General features: G+C 41.9%; 1 protein-coding gene across 1 annotated transcript in view; it reads left to right on the plus strand.

The window, feature by feature from the left end:
- Positions 1-18,973, plus strand: part of LOC126252598 (uncharacterized) — a 69,557-nt gene extending 50,584 nt beyond the window's left edge. The window contains exon 3 of the mRNA XM_049953500.1: positions 18,820-18,973. Within this exon, the coding sequence (XP_049809457.1) occupies positions 18,820-18,973 (154 nt within the window). The remainder of the gene's footprint in view (positions 1-18,819) is intronic.
- The last annotated feature ends 1,915 nt before the right edge of the window (positions 18,974-20,888 follow it).

The raw sequence follows: 20,888 nt of genomic DNA on the forward strand, positions 1-20,888 counted from the left end.
TTCCGGAATATTCATAATTTCGCGCCAATGTTGTGTTGGGGCGAATATCGGTTGACACTCTGCTCACACTTATGTTTAATGTGTAACTGCTGGAAGTGTCATTGTTGTACGACTGTTAGTTACAGTTCAGTGACGTATTGAGTAGAACATTGTGTCGCACATAGTTAGAGGAACAATGCGTCTCCAGTAAATGTTGCGTGAAACTCAAGAAAACCTTAACAGAGACACACCAAATGATTCAAGAAGACTACGGCGATAAATGCATAAGCCGTGCTCAGTGTTACGAATGGATCACACGCAGTGATCTCTACATCTACATCTACATTTATATTCCGCAAGCCACCCAACTGTGCGTGGCGGAGGGCACTTTATGTGCCACTGTCATTACCTCCCTTTCTTGTTCCAGTGGCGTATGTTTTGCGGGAAGAACGACTGCCGTAAAGCCTCCGTACGCGCTCGAATCTCTCTAATTTTACATTCGTGATCTCCTCGGGAGGTATAAGTAGGGGGAAGCAATATATTCGATACCTCATCCAGAAACGCACGCTCTTCGAAACCTGGACAGCAAGTTACACCGCGATGCAGAGCGCCTCTCTTGCAGAGTCTGCCACTCGAGTTTGCTAAACATCTCCGTAACGCTATCACGCTTACCAAATAACCCTGTGACGAAACGCGCCGCTCTTCTTTAGATCTTCTCTATCTCCTCTGTCAACCCGACCTGGTACGGATCCCACACTGATGAGCAATACTCAAGTATAGGTCGAACGAGTGTTTTGTAAGCCACCTCCTTTGTTGATGGACTACATTTTCTAAGGACTCTCCCAATGAATCTCAACCTGCACCCGCCTTACCAACAATTAATTTTATATGATCATTCCACTTCAAATCGTTCCGCACGCATACTCCCAGATATTTTACAGAAGTAACTGCTACCAGTGTTTGTTCCGCTATCATATAATCATACAATAAAGGCTCCTTCTTTCTATGTATTCGCAATACATTACATTTGTCTATGTTAAGGGACAGTTGCCACTCCCTGCACCAAGTGCCTATCCGCTGCAGATCTTCCTGCATTTCGCTACAATTTTCTAATGCTGCAACTTCTCTGTATACTACAGCATCATCCGCGAAAAGCCGCATGGAACTTCCGACACTATCTGCTAGGTCATTTATATACACTCCTGGAAATTGAAATAAGAACACCGTGAATTCATTGTCCCAGGAAGGGGAAACTTTATTGACACATTCCTGGGGTCAGATACATCACATAATCACACTGACAGAACCACAGGCACATAGACACAGGCAACAGAGCATGCACAATGTCGGCACTAGTACAGTGTATATCCACCTTTCGCAGCAATGCAGGCTGCTATTCTCCCATGGAGACGATCGTAGAGATGCTGGATGTAGTCCTGTGGAACGGCTTGCCATGCCATTTCCACCTGGCGCCTCAGTTGGACCAGCGTTCGTGCTGGACGTGCAGACCGCGTGAGACGACGCTTCATCCAGTCCCAAACATGCTCAATGGGGGACAGATCCGGAGATCTTGCTGGCCAGGGTAGTTGACTTACACCTTCTAGAGCACGTTGGGTGGCACGGGATACATGCGGACGTGCATTGTCCTGTTGGAACAGCAAGTTCCCTTGCCGGTCTAGGAATGGTAGAACGATGGGTTCGATGACGGTTTTGATGTACCGTGCACTATTAAGTGTCCCCTCGACGATCACCAGTGGTGTACGGCCAGTGTAGGAGATCGCTCCCCACACCATGATGCCGGGTGTTGGCCCTGTGTGCCTCGGTCGTATGCAGTCCTGATTGTGGCGCTCACCTGCACGGCGCCAAACACGCATACGACCATCATTGGCACCAAGGCAGAAGCGACTCTCATCGCTGAAGACGACACGTCTCCATTCGTCCCTCCATTCACGCCTGTCGCGACACCACTGGAGGCGGGCTGCACGATGTTGGGGCGTGAGCGGAAGACGGCCTAACGGTGTGCGGGACCGTAGCCCAGCTTCATGGAGACGGTTGCGAATGGTCCTCGCCGATACCCCAGGAGCAACGGTGTCCCTAATTTGCTGGGAAGTGGCGGTGCGGTCCCCTACGGCACTGCGTAGGATCCTACGGTCTTGGCGTGCAATCGTGCGTCGCTGCGGTCCGGTCCCAGGTCGACGGGCACGTGCACCTTCCGCCGACCACTGGCGACAACATCGATGTACTGTGGAGACCTCACGCCCCACGTGTTGAGCAATTCGGCGGTACGTCCACCCGGCCTCCCGCATGCCCACTATACGCCCTCGCTCAAAGTCCGTCAACTGCACATACGGTTCACGTCCACGCTGTCGCGGCATGCTACCAGTGTTAAAGACTGCGATGGAGCTCCGTATGCCACGGCAAACTGGCTGACACTGACGGCGGCGGTGCACAAATGCTGCGCAGCTAGCGCCATTCGACGGCCAACACCGCGGTTCCTGATGTGTCCGCTGTGCCGTGCGTGTGATCATTGCTTGTACAGCCCTCTTGCAGTGTCCGGAGCAAGTATGGTGGGTCTGACACACCGGTGTCAATGTGTTCTTTTTTCCATTTCCAGGAGTGTATATTGTGAAAAGCAATGGTCCCATAACACTCCCCTGTGGCACGCCAGAGGTTACTTTAACGTCTGTAGACGTCTCTCCATTGATAACAACATGCTGTGTTCTGTCTGCTAAAAACTCTTCAATCCAGCCACACAGCTGGTCTGATATTCCGTAGGCTCTTACTTTGTTTATCAGGCGACGGTGTGGAACTGTATCGAATGCCTTCCGGAAGTCAAGAAAAATAGCATCTACCTGGGAGCCTGTATCTAATATTTTCTGGGTCTCATGAACAAATAAAGCGAGTTGAGTCTCACAAGTCGTCCGCCATGTTATAGTTTGGCACACAAATTTCCATCGGTCTGTACGTGACAAAGAATTGCAGACTGATTTCTTGTTTTGAACTTCATGCCAATAAGTGATGTAATTGGCTGATGTGGGAGCGGAATCGAAACGTATTTTCTTGTCGTCTTGTTGCGTTGTACTAGTAGACATGTTGCAGTCTGGCAAGAAACTAAATATGAGCAATGAGCACGATCAGACAGCTGAAGTCCAACATCCATGTAGTATAGAGATCACTGTTCACACGCTTTAAAAATGGCCGGACGGAAGATAAAGATGACCGCCCTTCAGGACGCCCTTCGACGTCTACCGACGACGCTAACGTCACGAGCGTCAACGAAACTGTGCGTGTCCGAGAGATCGCAGAAGAATGTAACGTTTGAGTTGGATTCTGTCATGAAATCCTGACACAGCATCATGCTGCTGCCATGTCAAGACCAGAAAGACACTCGCCAAGCAATCTGTGAAGAGCACAAAAAACGAAATCACTGCTTTGCCTCATCCTCCGTACTCTCCAGACATAGCCCCTCCATACTTTTTTTATTTCCAATGCTGAAAACCCGATTGAGGCACGAAGGTTGGCAACGGTAGACGAGATAAAAGAAAATTTGCAGACGGCGCTTCGCGCGATCCAGTAACAGGTGTACCAAGACTGCTTCCGGAAGTAGAGACGGCTTTGGGAGCGGTGTACCAATTGTGGAAGAGAGTATTTCGAAGGAGACCATGCACAATAAATAAAAGGTAAGCGTTGAAAACTTTTGTGAAAAAAGCTCTGGAATTTTTTGTACAGACCTTATAGTCTGTTGTCCTCTTTGCCAGTCGCTTTCTTTGGCAATTTATTGAGATGACGAATTTCCATTCGCCTTTTCTTACTGCCGATTTCGGCGTTTAAAAACTTTTCTGTTCTTTTGATTGATGGTACCCTGTAAACGTCTTTGGTATGTTTTGTCCCTAAAATTGGTATGTAGAGGTTGATTTTGGGAAAGCACAGTAGGATTGGCGTTCAAAACCCACGTTTCTTGAGTTCTTTGTCACATTCTTCCGTAACCTTGTACAGTACGACACTGAACAGAATAGAACAGAGTCCAACTCCTTATCTCACAACTGTTTGAATGTCGAAGGTTTCCGAGGTTTCCCCCATACGTTTTACTTTAGATTTCGTGCCAATTGGTGTTTGTTTTATGAGTTCTCATGTTCTCGGATATGGTCCCATCTCTTCTGAAATTTGAAATAGTGACTGCCTGTCTACCGTATCGTACGCCTTTTTGAAATCTACGAACGTGCATACTAAAGGTTTTTGTCTGAGCGCTCTCATTTTGAGTATGGCTTTGAGGTTAAAATTTTGTTCTCGGCATGACTTGTTCGGTCTGAATCCTGCTTGACATTCTGCTAATTTGGATGCTAATTGCTTTTGCGCTCTATTCAAAAGAAAAGCTGAAGGGATTTTGTACGTGACCTGTAACAGTTAAAATGCCTGTATAGTTGTTTAAATTTGATTTGTTGTCTTTTTTATATAATGGATAGATTAGAGCACTCTTCCAGTCATCCGGTATTTTTTCGGTTTGGGAAATGTTTCTAATAATTTGCCCAATTTCTGTGTGTGAGTTTAAGCCTAAATTTTTTAAGTGGTCAGCTACAATTCCGTCCTTCCCAGATGCTTTGGTATTTTTAAGTTTCTCGGTATGTGAATTAACTTCTTGTGTTGGTCGTGACGAAGTTTCTGTTGTAATTTCTGGACGTACGAGTATTTTCGGGAATCTCTCTTTGGATTCTGGACAATTTAAACGCTGTGAAAAATATATAGCTAGTTCCTGGAAATTTTCCTTGTTTATTAAGACTAAATTACCACCTTGTTTTCGAAAGCAGAGTTTCTGTGGTGAGTACAGTTTGAATTTTCAGACAACATAGTTGTATGGAGATAAACATCGATTAATTTACTTATAATCAATTAATAAAAATGACAGTCACAATCGCATTGTTTATTTTGCCGCCAACCGGTTTCAACCCGCAATAGGGTTATCTTCAGGGCAATTTAAACCATTTCGTCGCTCGCTGGAGTCGTCACCCTGCCTGTGCACGGTTGGTAACTACACTACTGGCCATTAAAATTGCCACACCAAGAAGAAATGCAGATCATAAACGGGTATTCTTTGGACAAATATATTATACTAGAACTGACATGTGATTACATTTTCACGCAATTTGGGTGCATAGATCCTGAGAAATCAGTACCCAGAACAACCAACTCTGGCCGTAATAACGGCCTTGATACGCCTGGGCATTGAATCAAACAGAGCTTGGATGGCGTGTACAGGTACAGCTGCCCATGCAGCTTCAACATGATACCACAGTTCATCAGGAGTAGCGACTGTCGTACTGTGACGAGCCAGTTGCTCGGCCACCATTGACCAGACGTTTTCAATTGTTGAGATATCTGCAGAATGTGCTGGCCAGAACAGCAGTCCAACATTTTCTGTATGCAGACAGGTCCGTACAGGACCTTCAACATGCGGTCGTGCATTATTCTGCTGAAACGTAGGGTTTCGGAGGGAAAAGTAACGTATGTCGCCAAACACAGATGCGCCCATCATGATGCTGTAAACAGAACCTGGATTCATCCGAAAAAATGACGTTTTGCCATCCGTGCACCCAGGTTCGTCGTTGAGTACACCATCTCAGGCGCTCCTGTCTGTGATGCACCGTCAAGGGTAACCGCAGCCACAGTCTCCGAGATGATAGTCCATGCTGCTGCAAACGTCGTCGAACTGTTCGTGCAGATGGTTGTTGTCTTGCAAATGTCCCCATCTGTAGACTCAGGGAGCGAGACGTGGCTGCACGATCCGTTACAGCCATGCGGATAAGATGCCTGTCATCTCGACTGCTAGTGATACGAGGCCGTTGGGATCCAGCACGGCGTTCCGTATTACCCTCCTGAACCCACCGATTCCATATTCTGGTTACAGTCATTGGATCTCGACCAACGCGAGCAGCAGTGTCGCGATACGATAAGCCGCAATCGCGATAGGCTACAATCCGACCTTTATCAAAGTCGGAAACGTGATGGTAGGCATTTCTCCTTCTTACACGAGGCATCACAACAACGTTTCACCAGGCAACGCCGCTCAACTGCTCTTTGTGTATGAGAAATTGGTTGGAAACTTTCCTCATGTCAGCGCAGTGTAGGTATCGCCACCGGCGCCAACCTTGTGTGAATGCTCTGAAAAGCTAATGCATGGGGGCTTAATTATATGTAATGCAAATATTTTTAGTTTTTCGGTTTAGTAGCTGTCTGTCCGATTACGAAGTCTCGTAACGGTTGGCCCTGACTGTTATTATTACGCAATCTGACTGCTTAGAACAACAACAAAGAATGAAATGGAAATTTTCATTAACACAATTAATTAATTAATTAAGTCCCCAGCAACTATAAAACCTACGAAACCAAAGCACAAGTATAACTGTTCTGTGTGTGGGAGTGTGACTCAACGTACGCATCTGGCACGGTTCTTCTTCAACAACACAAGAATTTTTAAATAACATTTATACTGAATTAATTAAAGGAAATAAAAATACCATAATTACTCAAGAGAACCACAATTACACTCTAATCCAAGAACACAAGCCAGATGCTTTGTTGACTGAACCTGTAATGACGCATTATTTAAAACATGGAAATAATGAAAAATAAATCAAGTTTCGTTACCTTCATATATTGATGACAAGCACTCAAATTATTACAATATATCTCCACACCGACTCGCTATTACAACATCTCAACAAGAATTTTTCAGTATCACATCTCAGAAAGCACACCCTACTAGCACATCTCAACACGAACTGACTACTACGAGTCCTCGACAAGCACTGACTACTACGACATCCCAATAATCACTTTCCGTGGAGGCGGCGGAACAATGCTCTCTAGCGATCTCTGGCGCTGTGGCTCAGTGTAGCCACCTTTCATATGCCCTTCCTCCACGGCTAGAATTTGATGGTATTTTTGCCAGCATTGGTGGTGAAAATACCACCAAATTCGTCAAAAAAATACAGACAAAAATAAAAGATAATATTAATACGTAAATATCATATAACTAGATAAAATTTTGGCTTTGCACTGACCTTTCAATAACCTATTATATAGAATACAGTAAGCAATACAAATTCTTTCATGCATGTGACTTTACATAATAGTTTACACAAGTATTATGTGGTTAAACAGTTCAATCAATAGCGTCAGCAATGACGAATATGTGCAGGTAAGAGGTTCATAACTTTCCACAAACAGTAATACACAAAAAATCAGTTTATACAAATATTCACATAAACGCTTTCCATAGCCCAAGAATAAGCAGTTGACAGTTCCAGCAGTAGCACCCAGCAATGGTCAACAGGTGCAAATACCAATAAGTAACATTTTTTCAATAGAAGCAGTCCATCAGTGGCACCCGCAATGTTGATTAGGTGCAGACACCAACAAGTAACACCATTTCAGTAGAAGCAGTCCATTAGTGGCACCAGCAATGTTGATCAGGTGCACACAGCAACAGGTGACTTCATTTCAGTAGAAGCAATCCATCAGTGGCACCCAGCAATGTTGAGCAGGTGCAGACATCAACTGGTGACATCTTTTCAGTAGAAACAGTCCATCAGTGGCACCCAGCAATGTTGAGTAGGTGCAGACACCAACAAGTAACACCATTTCAGTAGAAGCAGTCCATTTGTGGCACCAGCAATGTTGATCAGGTGCACACAGCAACAGGTGACTTCATTTCAGTGGAAGCAATCCATCAGTGGCACCCAGCAATGTTGAGCAGGTGCAGACAGCAACAAGTAACACCATTTCAGTAGAAGCAGTCCATTAGTGGCACCAGCAATGTTGATCAGGTGCACACAGCAACAAGTCACATTTCTCAGCAGAAGCAGTTCCATAAAATTCACTAGCACTGATCACACTGTTCATCAGAGTTTATAAGCAGAAATTAAACATGTCCTAGTGGCACCAATCATGTAGAAAAGGTACAAGTAACAGTCCATAATTTTTTTACAATCACTGATCACACAGTTCATCAGCAGAAATTAAACATGTCCTTGTGGCACCAATCATGTAGAAAAAGTGCCAGTAACAGTCCATACTATTCACCATAACTACTGAGACAGTTCAGTCATGAACAATAGTTTGAATGCACATACAATTTCTTTAACAAATTATTATCAATGCTCTTACACTAAACATACAAATCATAATAAACACACAAATGATATCAGGTAATTGTCACATTAACTATTACAGTACACAATAACAGTTAACCTATAATATTTATGGGTGTCAGTGCAAGCCACTACCAACAAATAAAATAATATTTAGGAGATAGGTGGGTAGGATTAGAAAAGGAAAACACACAAAACACATCCACTCATCTTTCATCCACATTAGTGCTACTGTGTAATTGAATAGTGTTAACTGTGTAAATGCAATTCTGTCGAAATTTTATGTTCATTATGTGTATCAAGTAGTAGTGGCAGCAATGTATAACAGTCAATAATAGTTAGTCAACGTCATAGTCATCATGTCAAGACCAATGTTTGCCAAGCAAGATCAAAATGTACTGTTGCTGAACAACTGTCAGTAAGCCAAGATATGCAAATACTTCCTCTCTTCAAAAAAAAAATGTATACTGCTTAGTGATTTAACAAAGTGTGTGTATAGACTATCTTCCTTCTACTTGAGTGTTCTAGTCTGCCATCTTCATCCTCCTTGTTCCATATAAACCAACAAAACAATATGCTCCTCATTTACTTTACCTCTTATCCACCAAAACTCCAATAATCATCAACTTCACCTAATCTCAATACCTCAATAATACGTCGATACATATAAACCTCAGCACCAATATCATTTCACTTCCATAACAACTCTTTCCTCTAGTCAGTCTCCTCGAACAAGTACAGACAAAATCCTAGTGCAACTTCAATTCATCATCCCATACAATCCGAAGACACAGTGTCCACACACAACCTCTGTGTAATCCATCTGACCCAAATTTTCTACTCATTATAAATTATAAGATACATTTTGGTTCCTTGTCCATCATTAAATAAAAGAAATGCATACATGACCTCTAACAGACCTTAGTTCGAATAACTCTCAGTAATTAAGTACGATTACGGAGTGTGAATGATCATAACATTTCACAGTGTGTACACCACTTCAAGAATCATAGCAGAAGCAAACATGTGGAGTATTTTTTGTGTCAAGTGTCACTTCCTATTTCAATTGCTCACGAAAAATGCAGTGTAATACTGTCAATGGTCTAAACCTAGTTTTGGTATGTCATGTCGTTAGCTTCCTTCCTGTTGGCATAAATTTATACAGCTTCCATAAAACCTCAGCTCATGTGACTTCTATGACTTTCTTGTACTAATGTCGTTCGTCGAATTACTGCAGTTCATTTTCTTATCTTAAAAATATAAGGCACTGAGCGTATGCAAAACATGCAATAGCGAGTAAATATACCAGTAGACAACAGAATGTCAACAAGTGGATGCAGCACAATTCCTACAACGAGGCTATGCCAAGCGAACAATCTATAATTAATACCACAGTGTAACCTAAACTCTATGTTCGTACACAGTATATCAGCATTTCTATATACTAAATTGAAGAGTAGTTATGACAACAAAACAGAAATGTGTAAATATGCAATCCATACGCACAGCAGCAAACATGCCTTACACAATAAACAGGTCATTAGCATCACATCGACATAAGCAAATAAATGCTCATATGTAATCTTAATAAGTACCCATAAAGGCGCAAGCAGATAAATCATAAAGTATAACTTACATATCTAACCACATTAGCACAATTAATCAGGTGACAATTATAATTTAAATAAATAGGCACAGCAGGCACATAATAAAAAAATATATCATTAGTGAAAAAGCATAGCAGCCAAGCGATGCATAATATATACAAATAACAACCCTGTTCATTAGTCAATCATTGTCAAAATCAGTTAATGTGCGCAAGCACGTCGCTTCACAAGTAAATTCATAGAACATGAAATTAGCACAAAGTATGAATCACGTAATCGCAAGCAGCAAATTATGTCTAAAGTACGTACCTAAGTGGAATTATGTTACCTGAAAAATAAACTCAATTAATAGTTACCATTTTTAATTTATTACTTCTTTTTCGGAATGACATTCTTCCTGAAAATTTTCTCCAAAGCAAGTCGTCTTAACGTCGGACACGCACAGAATTTACCTGAAGGTCTTAAATATTTTATACAACCGTATCCTGAAAAATACTGAACGTTAATAACATAATTTATGAAGTCACCATAGCTTTATACAGAATTTATTCGGAGAAATTAAACTGTGTATTTATTTACGTCTGTCAGTGCATTCGCACTGAGCGCTCGATCAGCTGTAGGCGCGTGACGTAGGAAGTGATTGTTTGCGGTCAACGACTGCCTTGTGCGGCGCGCAGACTGACTGTTGCTTTGAGTATGTGCCGCCGACAAAGACAGCGCGGTATCCTTGTACTCTCTCTATGTTTACGTATAGCTATTAGTTTCTCACAAGTATGTCATTCCACAAAAATTTTTACGTTAGATATGTGATGTATTCCCTTAGAGCGCCGAGTTTTAAGAGTTTCTACTTCAACAGTGTTATCATGAATAATTTTGCGAACTCTATATGGACCGTTATAAAGCAGAAAAAATTTGCGACACAAGCCTTTTCCTTTATGAGACAAACGGTGGGACTTAATTAACACCTTTTGACCAACTGACAAGATTTTTAAACGACCAGGACGTTTAGCTGATTTCTCTCTTCTAGCAGCCGCAGATGCAATATTTTGTAGAGCCAGGTTGACAACTTCAGAATGCCGCAGTTTCCGTGAAGGCGGAAAAGAAACGATTTCAGAAATGCGATTTATCGGTGCTTTATTTTTTAATATCAGTATAGGCGGTAAAGAAGTTGAATCATTAGGAAGTTCATTCAGAATGTTTTGAAAAAGATGAAGATACTGATCCCACGTTCTGTGATTCTGATGACAATAAAGACGACACAATTTATTGATTTCCTTCATCCATCTCTCTGAAGCGTTAGACTGAGGGTGAAAAAGTGAAATGAAAATTGGTTTAATCTTACGACGCCGTAGAGTACGAAGCCAAATTTTAGAGCGAAACTGTGATCCATTATCTGATATAACCTTATCAACATGACCAACTTCCTTAAGAAAATGTTTGATGAAAGCATTAGATACTGAACGAGCTGTTGCTTTGCGTAAAGGTGTAAAACACACATATTTTGATGTCAACTCCACTGCTACGAAAATGTACGCAAAACCATTAGTAGAACGAACCACTGGACCGAACAAATCGACTGCAGCCATCTCCTTTAATTTCGCTGGAATGATAGGAAACAACGGTGCTCTGTGAGAAACAGTTGGCGGCTTAGCCTGTTGACATAATTTGCATTTGGCAAGAACAGATCGAATACGTTTTTCCATATTAATGAAGTAGCAATTTTCTCGTAATTTATAAAAGCATTTTCTGGGACCAAAGTGCGCATAACTGAAATGTGTAAATGAGGTGTGGCCAAATCATCCAATCTAACAAAGCGTCTAAGAAAATTACAGACACCAAGGAAACTACGAATATCACGTTTTGTGGTAGGAACAGCATAATTACGAATAGCGTCTAGTTTCTCTGGATCAGGAAGAATACCTTCTGTAGAAATAATGTGACCGAGAAATTTCACCTGAGAACGACCAAATTCAGATTTTTTTAAGTTCACTGTAATGCCAACTCTTGCAAAGATACGTAATAATGAATCCAAAATTTTGTTATGCTCACTCCAGGAACGTTTAGCAATAAGAATATCGTCAACATATGAAGTAATATTGTCACGAAGATAAACAGTAAAAATTTTGTTTAAACTACGAATGAATGCTGCAGAAAATATAGTAAGTCCAAACGGTAATTTCCAAAGTCACTTTTGGGTAAAATAGTCAAATCCGGTTATTCTTTACTTATTGTCTAGATAGATTGATAGTAGAAGAGTTGTTTTTATAGATGCAAAGAATAGTGAAAGAGTAGGCAGCGGTGCAGAAAACTAAAAGGGAAATAGCACCACTACAGCTCGGGGCCCTGTGAGCGCTACGACACATATTCACTTAGTGTAGTGAATCCCCTGAGGGCTTTAATAGCTGCACATAAATTTCAGTTTGTGATTTAGAGGCAAATTTGGTGGAAGTGCGTACGTAAATTGATCTAACCATGCACATGGATGTATGTCATTCTTAGAATTGCGGAAGATCTTAAATTTCCGAACAGTCAAAAAGTGTTTATAGTCAAAGTTTTCGCCTCGTGGCGACAAAGACCCACCGCGTCTGTCCCAGTTTGAATGTCGATTATTGTCAAGTTCGCGCGCCTGGCGCTCTCTTGTTGTGTCCCGTAAATGAAATAAATTACTTTCTTCAAACCCCTCTGCTATCTGTGACTCTAAATTTCTTCTGCTGTCTTTTCCTACGATTTCGCCTTCAATTTGTTTGACTTGCTTTCGTAATGCCTCAACTTCCCTTTTAACGCGTTCATTAAATTTTCCCTGATTTTCAACATGCTTATTTATGTTCTGGTACTCTTCGGTTTCTGCAAATGGTAATGGAGCTGTATCATCTGAATCTCTATCCCCATTTAAACTAAGACTTGTCAATTTATCTGAAATCTCCTCAACTCTTTCCGATAAGTCACCTATTTTTTCTTTCTGTTTATTTACGTCTTCCGTAAGTGTCGCGACTCGGGTTTCAGTGTTGACACATTTGGTAGTTAACTGTTCATATTGTTGTGTTAGATTATTTATTCTGTCATTTGGTACGGATTCCTCGATTCTCTCAAATATTTCTTCCTTATCGTGTGCACGTTGTAAATTTAATTCTGAAAATTTTTGTACTATCACGCGATCTCTTTCTTCCTGTTCTCTATCCTGTTCCCTTTGTCTAATCTCTACTGCAATTAATCTATTATTGTGAGCATTCAAAATCGGTTGTACTTCTTCTCTCATTTCTTTCTTTAATTCATCTTTCATGTTTTTGAAACAAGTCCCTATTCGTGAATCTAACCGTGTTTCCATTGTTCCCATCTCAGTTCTAATTGTTCCTATCTCAGTTTTAATTGTTCCTATTTGTGATCCCTGTGAGTCTAACCGTGTTCCCATTGTTCCCATCTCAGTTTTAAATTCAGATCGAAAATTTAATATTACACTCATCAACTGCTCCATATTAACTTGTTCGAAATTCCTTTCGCTCCTAACATTTCCCGCGAAACCAGTTTCCTTCATCATAGCTGTAAAGCTATCTGAATTCGATACTATTCCAGAATCTTCTGTCGTTAATCTCGGATTCTGTGAATTTTCTGATTGAGAAAAATTTTGAAATGGTTCCGGACTATTTTCCCGACTTATTACATTGTTTTCCACTTCATTATTCAACATACTGTTCTCTTGTGTTGGCGAGTTCGCCATGTCAACAATTTCGTCATTCTGACTATCCATCATTTTTGCCTTTTTCATTGATCGCGTAATCATTTACAAAATATACAAAACTCGTCACTATATGAAATTACACACAATGACACTTTATCTCCAACAATACCATTCACACGAAATGTTTCCCTCAAACACGATTAATCGAACAATTGAAATAATTGCACTAAATTGTCAAACCCATAGACAAGACAACAACAAAAATTTTGAAAAATACCATTAGAAGAATGCCAATTACCAAATCTACACATGCAATATAGACTTCAATTACTAAACTACAAATTACTACAACAATACTACTGTCTACTATTTTTACAATCAGAAGATTCCAAGGGACGATCCGAAGCAGTGGTCGCCACGTGCATGGGGGCTTAATTATATGTAATGCAAATATTTTTAGTTTTTCGGTTTAGTAGCTGTCTGTCCGATTACGAAGTCTCGTAACGGTTGGCCCTGACTGTTATTATTACGCAATCTGACTGCTTAGAACAACAACAAAGAATGAAATGGAAATTTTCATTAACACAATTAATTAATTAATTAAGTCCCCAGCAACTATAAAACCTACGAAACCAAAGCACAAGTATAACTGTTCTGTGTGTGGGAGTGTGACTCAACGTACGCATCTGGCACGGTTCTTCTTCAACAACACAAGAATTTTTAAATAACATTTATACTGAATTAATTAAAGGAAATAAAAATACCATAATTACTCAAGAGAACCACAATTACACTCTAATCCAAGAACACAAGCCAGATGCTTTGTTGACTGAACCTGTAATGACGCATTATTTAAAACATGGAAATAATGAAAAATAAATCAAGTTTCGTTACCTTCATATATTGATGACAAGCACTCAAATTATTACAATATATCTCCACACCGACTCGCTATTACAACATCTCAACAAGAATTTTTCAGTATCACATCTCAGAAAGCACACCCTACTAGCACATCTCAACACGAACTGACTACTACGAGTCCTCGACAAGCACTGACTACTACGACATCCCAATAATCACTTTCCGTGGAGGCGGCGGAACAATGCTCTCTAGCGATCTCTGGCGCTGTGGCTCAGTGTAGCCACCTTTCACTAATCATTTGGATACCACAGCATCTTCTTCCTGTCGGTTAAATTTCGCGTCTGTAGCACGTTATCTTCGTGGTGTAGCAACTTTAATGACCAATAGTGTATCTACCATACACAGGCAGGGTGACGACTCCAGAGAGCGACCAAATGGTGTAAATTGCCCTGAAGATGACCCCATCGCGGGTTGAAACCGGTTGGCGGCAAAAAAAAAAATGAGGTCGTGACTGTCATTTTAAATAATTGATTATGAGTACTGTTTGATTTGGTTCGCAGAGGTCTTGTAGAAGTCGTGTGTGTTGTAATATTTGAAGTTGTCTTCAATTGATTCCAGTTGATCACTGACATAGTTTCGTTTATTTTGTGTTGTAATCTTGAATGTTTGTTTGAGAACTTAGAGTAATTTCTTCTTTGTTGCTTCTGATGCGTTGCAATCAAAATTTTGAAATGCCTTTTTTCTTTCTTCTAGTACGTTTTCACAATCGTGATACTACCAAGAGTGTTTCCATGTTTGTGAAGGGGGATCAGATCTCTCGCTGTTTAGCTGATTTTAGTCTGAAATTACTTCCAGTCATCTGCAGGTTGTACTTCCCATTTTTCTGATATTTTAGTCTTTGATTTTGTGTAGATCAAATTCTGGGGGTCACCTACTTTTCTGTTGAATTTTCTTTTGGATGTGAATTGAATTTCGATTGCGGTTACATATTGATCTGCGTACTTGGACATCGTGAATTTATTTTTGGTAGTCATACACATGGACCTGTTTGAAGTTCTCCTAAATCTCTGTGTGGTTTGTTTTAGTTTTTTTCCGAAATGAGATCGACGTAATGTTTAGATTATTTTGTTGTCATAACTCAACGAGTCGTGTCCCCATTCTTACTGGTGAACTTGTAAGCAGGATAGTCTCCCCCTGCGCTCTTATACATGCGTTTCCTGCTACTTTGGGCATGAAAATCACCAAGTAGAATTTTCACATCATCTTTTGGAGTTTTGACCATCTCTGTTTGAAGTTTTTCCCAGAACCTTTGTTACTTCGGACTCTTCTTTTATTGTTTTTGTTTGTGTGTGTCATTCTTAACGTTATAAGTCGGTTTGTGATGGGTTTCACATCTTCCACTGAATTCGTAGCCTTTTTGTCTACAACGAAGGCCATGCCAAATAGTATTGCTTCTTTGTCAATTTTCTTGTTTTGTACCATTTTTCAAGATTCTGTAATTATTGTAGTCTATCGCTTCTGAATCTGTTTAGCGTGTTTCCTGCAGGGCGAGAATTTTGATTTTCTGCTTCGAGAGTTCTGTTGTGAGATTGTGTAGTTTTCCTGCTCGAATGAGTGTCTGCATGTTGAAAGTGCCAGTGTAGGAGAGTGCTTTCGCGGCAGTTTACCAGAGGTCTCCGACTTGCTATCTCGTGTAAGTCCAAGCTCCTCAGGATCCAAATGCTTGGTTGCCACGTTGATGTAGGTGGATCGTCCGCCTGGGTTAATTCTGTCTTTACTTGTCCTAGTCACGTTTGCTTCCATCAATTTTCTAGCTTTAGCTAGCGATGTAGAACCAGTGATTGTGACTTCCTGGAGCATGCTTACAGCCGCTTCTCTCCTGTTGAACAAACACTGATGATACTTCCGCTTGCTCCAAGTCAGACGCGGCACATATTTTTGTTGTCAATTTGATCCACGGATCGTATTTTATTTCCCATCTACCCTGCATATCTGCCGGGCATTCCCCCATACGCCAACTGGGGACGCGCTAGATGTGGTATGACAAACCCCGCAATTTATATTAAAACATCTATATTTTTGTGATGAGCAATATATAACCAGTCACTGGTGAACTTCCAAATAATCACACGTAGAGCATTGTACATTCATGATGAGTAATTTTAATTTTTTAGTTATGCACATGCTGAAATTAAAATTATTTATTGTGTACACTGAACTGACTTCAGTACTGACTTCAGAATCTGTAAGTGTAACTTTGACCACAGACAAAATTTTCCGAATTAAACAAACACGCCAGTCGGCAACATGGCGGGTAGTACGTTGTTTTTTTGCAATATAAAACGTAGATGTGTTTAACTACATTACTGGCCATTAAAATTGCTACAACACGAAGATGACCTACTGCAGAAGCGAAATTTAACCCACAGGAAGAAGATGCTATGATATGCAAACGATTAGCTTTTCAGAGCATTCGCACAAGGTTGGCGCTGGTAGCGACACCTACAACGTGCTGACATGAGGAAAGTTTCCAACCGATTTCTCATACACAAACAGCAGTTGACCGGCGTTGCCTGGTGAAACGTTGTTGTGGTGCCTCGTGTAAGGAGGAGAAATGCGTACCATCACGTTTCCGACTTTCATAAAGATCGGATAGTAGCCTATCGCGACATTGCTGCTCGCGTTGGTCGAGATCCAATGACTGTTAGCAGAATATGGAATCGGTGGACTCAGGAGGGTAATACGGAACGCCGTGCTGGATCCCAACGGCCTCGTATCACTAGCAGTCGAGATGACAGGCATCTTATCCGCATGGCTGTAACGGATCGTGCAGCCACCTCTCGATCCCTGAGTCAACAGACGGGGACGTTTGCAAGACAACAACCACGTGCACGAACAGTTCGACGACGTTTGCAGCAGCATGGACTATCAGCTCTGAGACCGTGGCTGCGGTTACCCTTGACGCTGCATCACAGACAGGAGCGCCTGCGATGGTGTACTCAACGACGAAACTTGGTGCACGAATGGCAATACGTTATTTTTTCGGGTGAATCCAGGTTTTGTTTACAGCATCATGATGGTCACATCCGTGTTTGGCGACATCGCGGTGAACGCGCATTGGAAGCGTGTATTCGTCGTCGCCATACTGGCGTATCACCCGGCGTGATGGTATGGGGTGCCATTGGTTACACGTCTCGGTCACCTCCTGTTCGCATTGACGGCACTTTGAACAGTGGAAGTTACATTTTAGATATGTTAAGACCCGTGGGGCTCTACCCTTCATTCGATCCCTGCGAAACCCTACATTTGAGCAGGATAATGCAAGACCGCCTGTTGCAGATCCTGTACGGGCCTTTCTGGATACAGAAAATGTTCGACTGCTGCCCTGGCCAGTACATTCTCCAGATATCTCACCAACTGAAAACGTCTGGTCAATGGTGGCCGAGCAACTGGCTCGTCACAATTCGCCAGTCACTACTCCTGATGAACTGTGGTATCGTGTTAAAGCTGCATGGGCAGCTGTACCTGTTCACCCCATCCAAGCTCTGTTTGAGTCAATGCCCAGGCGCATCAAGGCCGTTATTACGGCCAGAGGTGGTTGTTCTGGGTACTGATTTCCCAGGATCTATGCACCCAAATTGCGTGAAAATGTAATCACATGTTAGTCCAACGAATACCCGTTTATCATCTGCATTTCTTCTTGGTGTAGCAATTTTAATGGCCAGTAGGTATTTAAAATGCGAAAAAATGGAGCAACAACAAGCAGAATAGAAAGTAACAACATCAAACACGTAATATATCGTAAATATATAACTCGCGAAGTCCGGCAGTCAAAAAGAAATAATTTTGCACTGGGTAGCTGCAGGATCCAAATTGCAGTCGACGTTTTTAACGATGTGCTAACTGGAGATTAAAAACGTATTACGCCAACTGAAGACGGGCGAATGCATAAAAAAATACATAAAAAAATGGTTCAAATGGCTCTGAGCACTATGGGACTCAACTTCTGTGGTCATAAGTCCCCTAGAACTTAGAACTACTTAAACCTAACTAACCTAAGGACAGCACACAACACCCAGCCATCACGAGGCAGAGAAAATCCCTGACCCCGCCGGGAATCGAACCCGGGAACCCGGGCGTGGGAAGCGAGAACGCTACCGCACGACCACGAGATGCGGGCAAATACATAAAAAACTAGGCTGCTTAGTCTATTTCTTAATATAATATTTTGGCTTACGAGAAATAACCAGGCGATACTTTGGTTAATATAAGGTAATCAGTAGTATGTACGGTGCGTGACGTTTATGACAGAAATCGACAATGCGAATCGTCAGCTTGGCACGTTGCGGCGGCTGTGAAGCGTTTCCAGGTCGTTGTCCTTGCGGATTCTCCAATCGGCACTTGATTGCCGCGCTGGGCCGGCTGGAGTGCGGGCACGCTGGACAACGGACCTAGTGCGCATGCGTCGCGCCGCCGCATCGACGGAGGCGCCAATAGCCGGCGAGGCGAGCGGGAGTCAGTGCGCGTGAGGCCGTTGTGCGGGCAGGACGCGTCGACAGTCTCTGCGAGCAGCGCGCTGTCAGTCGCGACCCGTGGCGCACTCCACTGTCCCACTGCCGCCGCTGCACAGCCATCCAGCTGAGCGATTCGTCCGCATCTCGCCTCCATCTGGCAGCCCGTCGCCATCGTCCTACAGGTAAAAAGCCGTTACTGGCTATCACATGTACTTGTAGCGGGCACTTGTCACGTGACTGGGTTCCGTCAACAAACACAGGTGGCGCATGTCTGGAGCGGATGTGCCGCCTGACAACGCCGGCCACGCTTTCTGTAGCGGCAGTTTCTCGCCAAATTACTAGCTATGTCCGTACACCGTGTCGCTTCAGTGTCCCTCCGCGTGTTAATAGCCTTCGTACACTGCTATGCTGGCATGTCAAAGGGCGTCGTTCCTTGGATCGCACTGTAAAAGTGAGCGTGAATGATCCAGTGCAAAAAGAAGAAGCGAAAGGTTGATAGAAGGATCAGCGGATGTAATGCAGGCTGTATTTACTCGTGGAAAAGTAGTGTTCAGAAACACGAGGTCAATGGTGATAACAAAGCTTAAATCTGTCTTTCAAAACAGATAAGCAGTAACACGTGAGGTGTAAAAGTACTAAGCTCGTTTTATCTACCTCATAAGAGACAAATTCTGTCAGAATTTATCCCCTCTGACTGCTCTCAAAAATTGTCATTTAAGTTCTACATTTATTTCTAAAAGCGTTTGTCCCCACTTCCATCCACGTGGAAATCGGGTGTCTCTACTGGCAAAGAAACTATTTCATAAATGCAGTCAGTATGTGGACCCATGGAACACCGACCTATAGTACATTACTGCTTATAGAAATATGATGTATATGTGACGTTTTAGTGACTTTAAACTCTCTCTTGGAGGTGACTAGTTTCACATTCGCCGCATGCTCGTAGTGACATGTGCCGATTGGGACACTTACGGACTGATGAAATTGCTTTCATGATCACTGTCTGCGATGGAGGGATTGAAATTATGTTTGTGTTGTCAAAAGCACTGTGTCAGTAAGAAGTCACGCAGGTGGTATTACTATGACAGTCAGATGTGAAAAGACCAGTTATCGGAGATGGATAAATGTCAACCGTGGAACAAGGTTTTAGATTAGATTAGTACTTGTTCCGTAGATCATGAAAACGACACTTCGTAATGATGTGAAGCGTGTCAGGTTAATAAAAGGAGTCTATACAAGATATTACATTACACAAAATATTACATGACACTTAATATTTTTAATTTTTTTTGTGGGGGCTGGTGAAATTACACACTTACTATATCCAAAAATTCATGTAATGAGTAGAAGGAGTTGCCATTAAGAAATTCTTTTAATTTTCTTTTAAATGCTATATGGCTATCTGTCAGGCTTTTGATGCTGTTAGGTTAGTGACCAAAGACTTGTGGCAGCATAATTTACCCCCTTCTGAGCCAAAGTTAGATTTAACCTTGAGTAGTGAAGATCATCCTTTCTCCTAGTGTTGTAGCCATGTATACTGCTATTACTTTTGAATTCGTTCGGATTGTTAATAACAAATTTCATGAGTGAATATATATATTGCGAGGCTACAGTGAAGATTTCTAGCTCTTTAAATAAGTGTCTGCAGGATGATCTTGGATGAGCCCCTCCAATTATTCTTATTACACGCTTTTGTGCAATGAACACACTTTTACTCAATGATGAGTTACCCCAGAATATGATGCCATACGAAAGCAGAGAATGAAAATAGGCGTGGTAGGCTAATTTACTGAGATGTATATCGCCAAAATTTGTAATGACCCTAATAGCATAAGTAGCTGAACTCAAACGTTTCAGCAGAACCTCAGTATGTTTTTTTCCAGTTCAACCCCTCATCAATGCATACCCCCAGAAATTTTGAATATTCTGCCTTAGCTACCGATTTCTGATCGAAGTCTCTATTTATTAATGGTGTCATTCCATTTACTGTGTGGAACTGTAAGTACTGTGTTTTGTCAAAGTTAAATGAGAGCCCTTTTGCAGAGAACGACTTAATGATTTCCTGAAAAACATCGCTTACAATTTCACCAGCTATCCCTGG

This window comes from Schistocerca nitens, chromosome 4, assembly GCF_023898315.1.
Source record: "Schistocerca nitens isolate TAMUIC-IGC-003100 chromosome 4, iqSchNite1.1, whole genome shotgun sequence".
NCBI lineage: Eukaryota > Metazoa > Arthropoda > Insecta > Orthoptera > Acrididae > Schistocerca > Schistocerca nitens.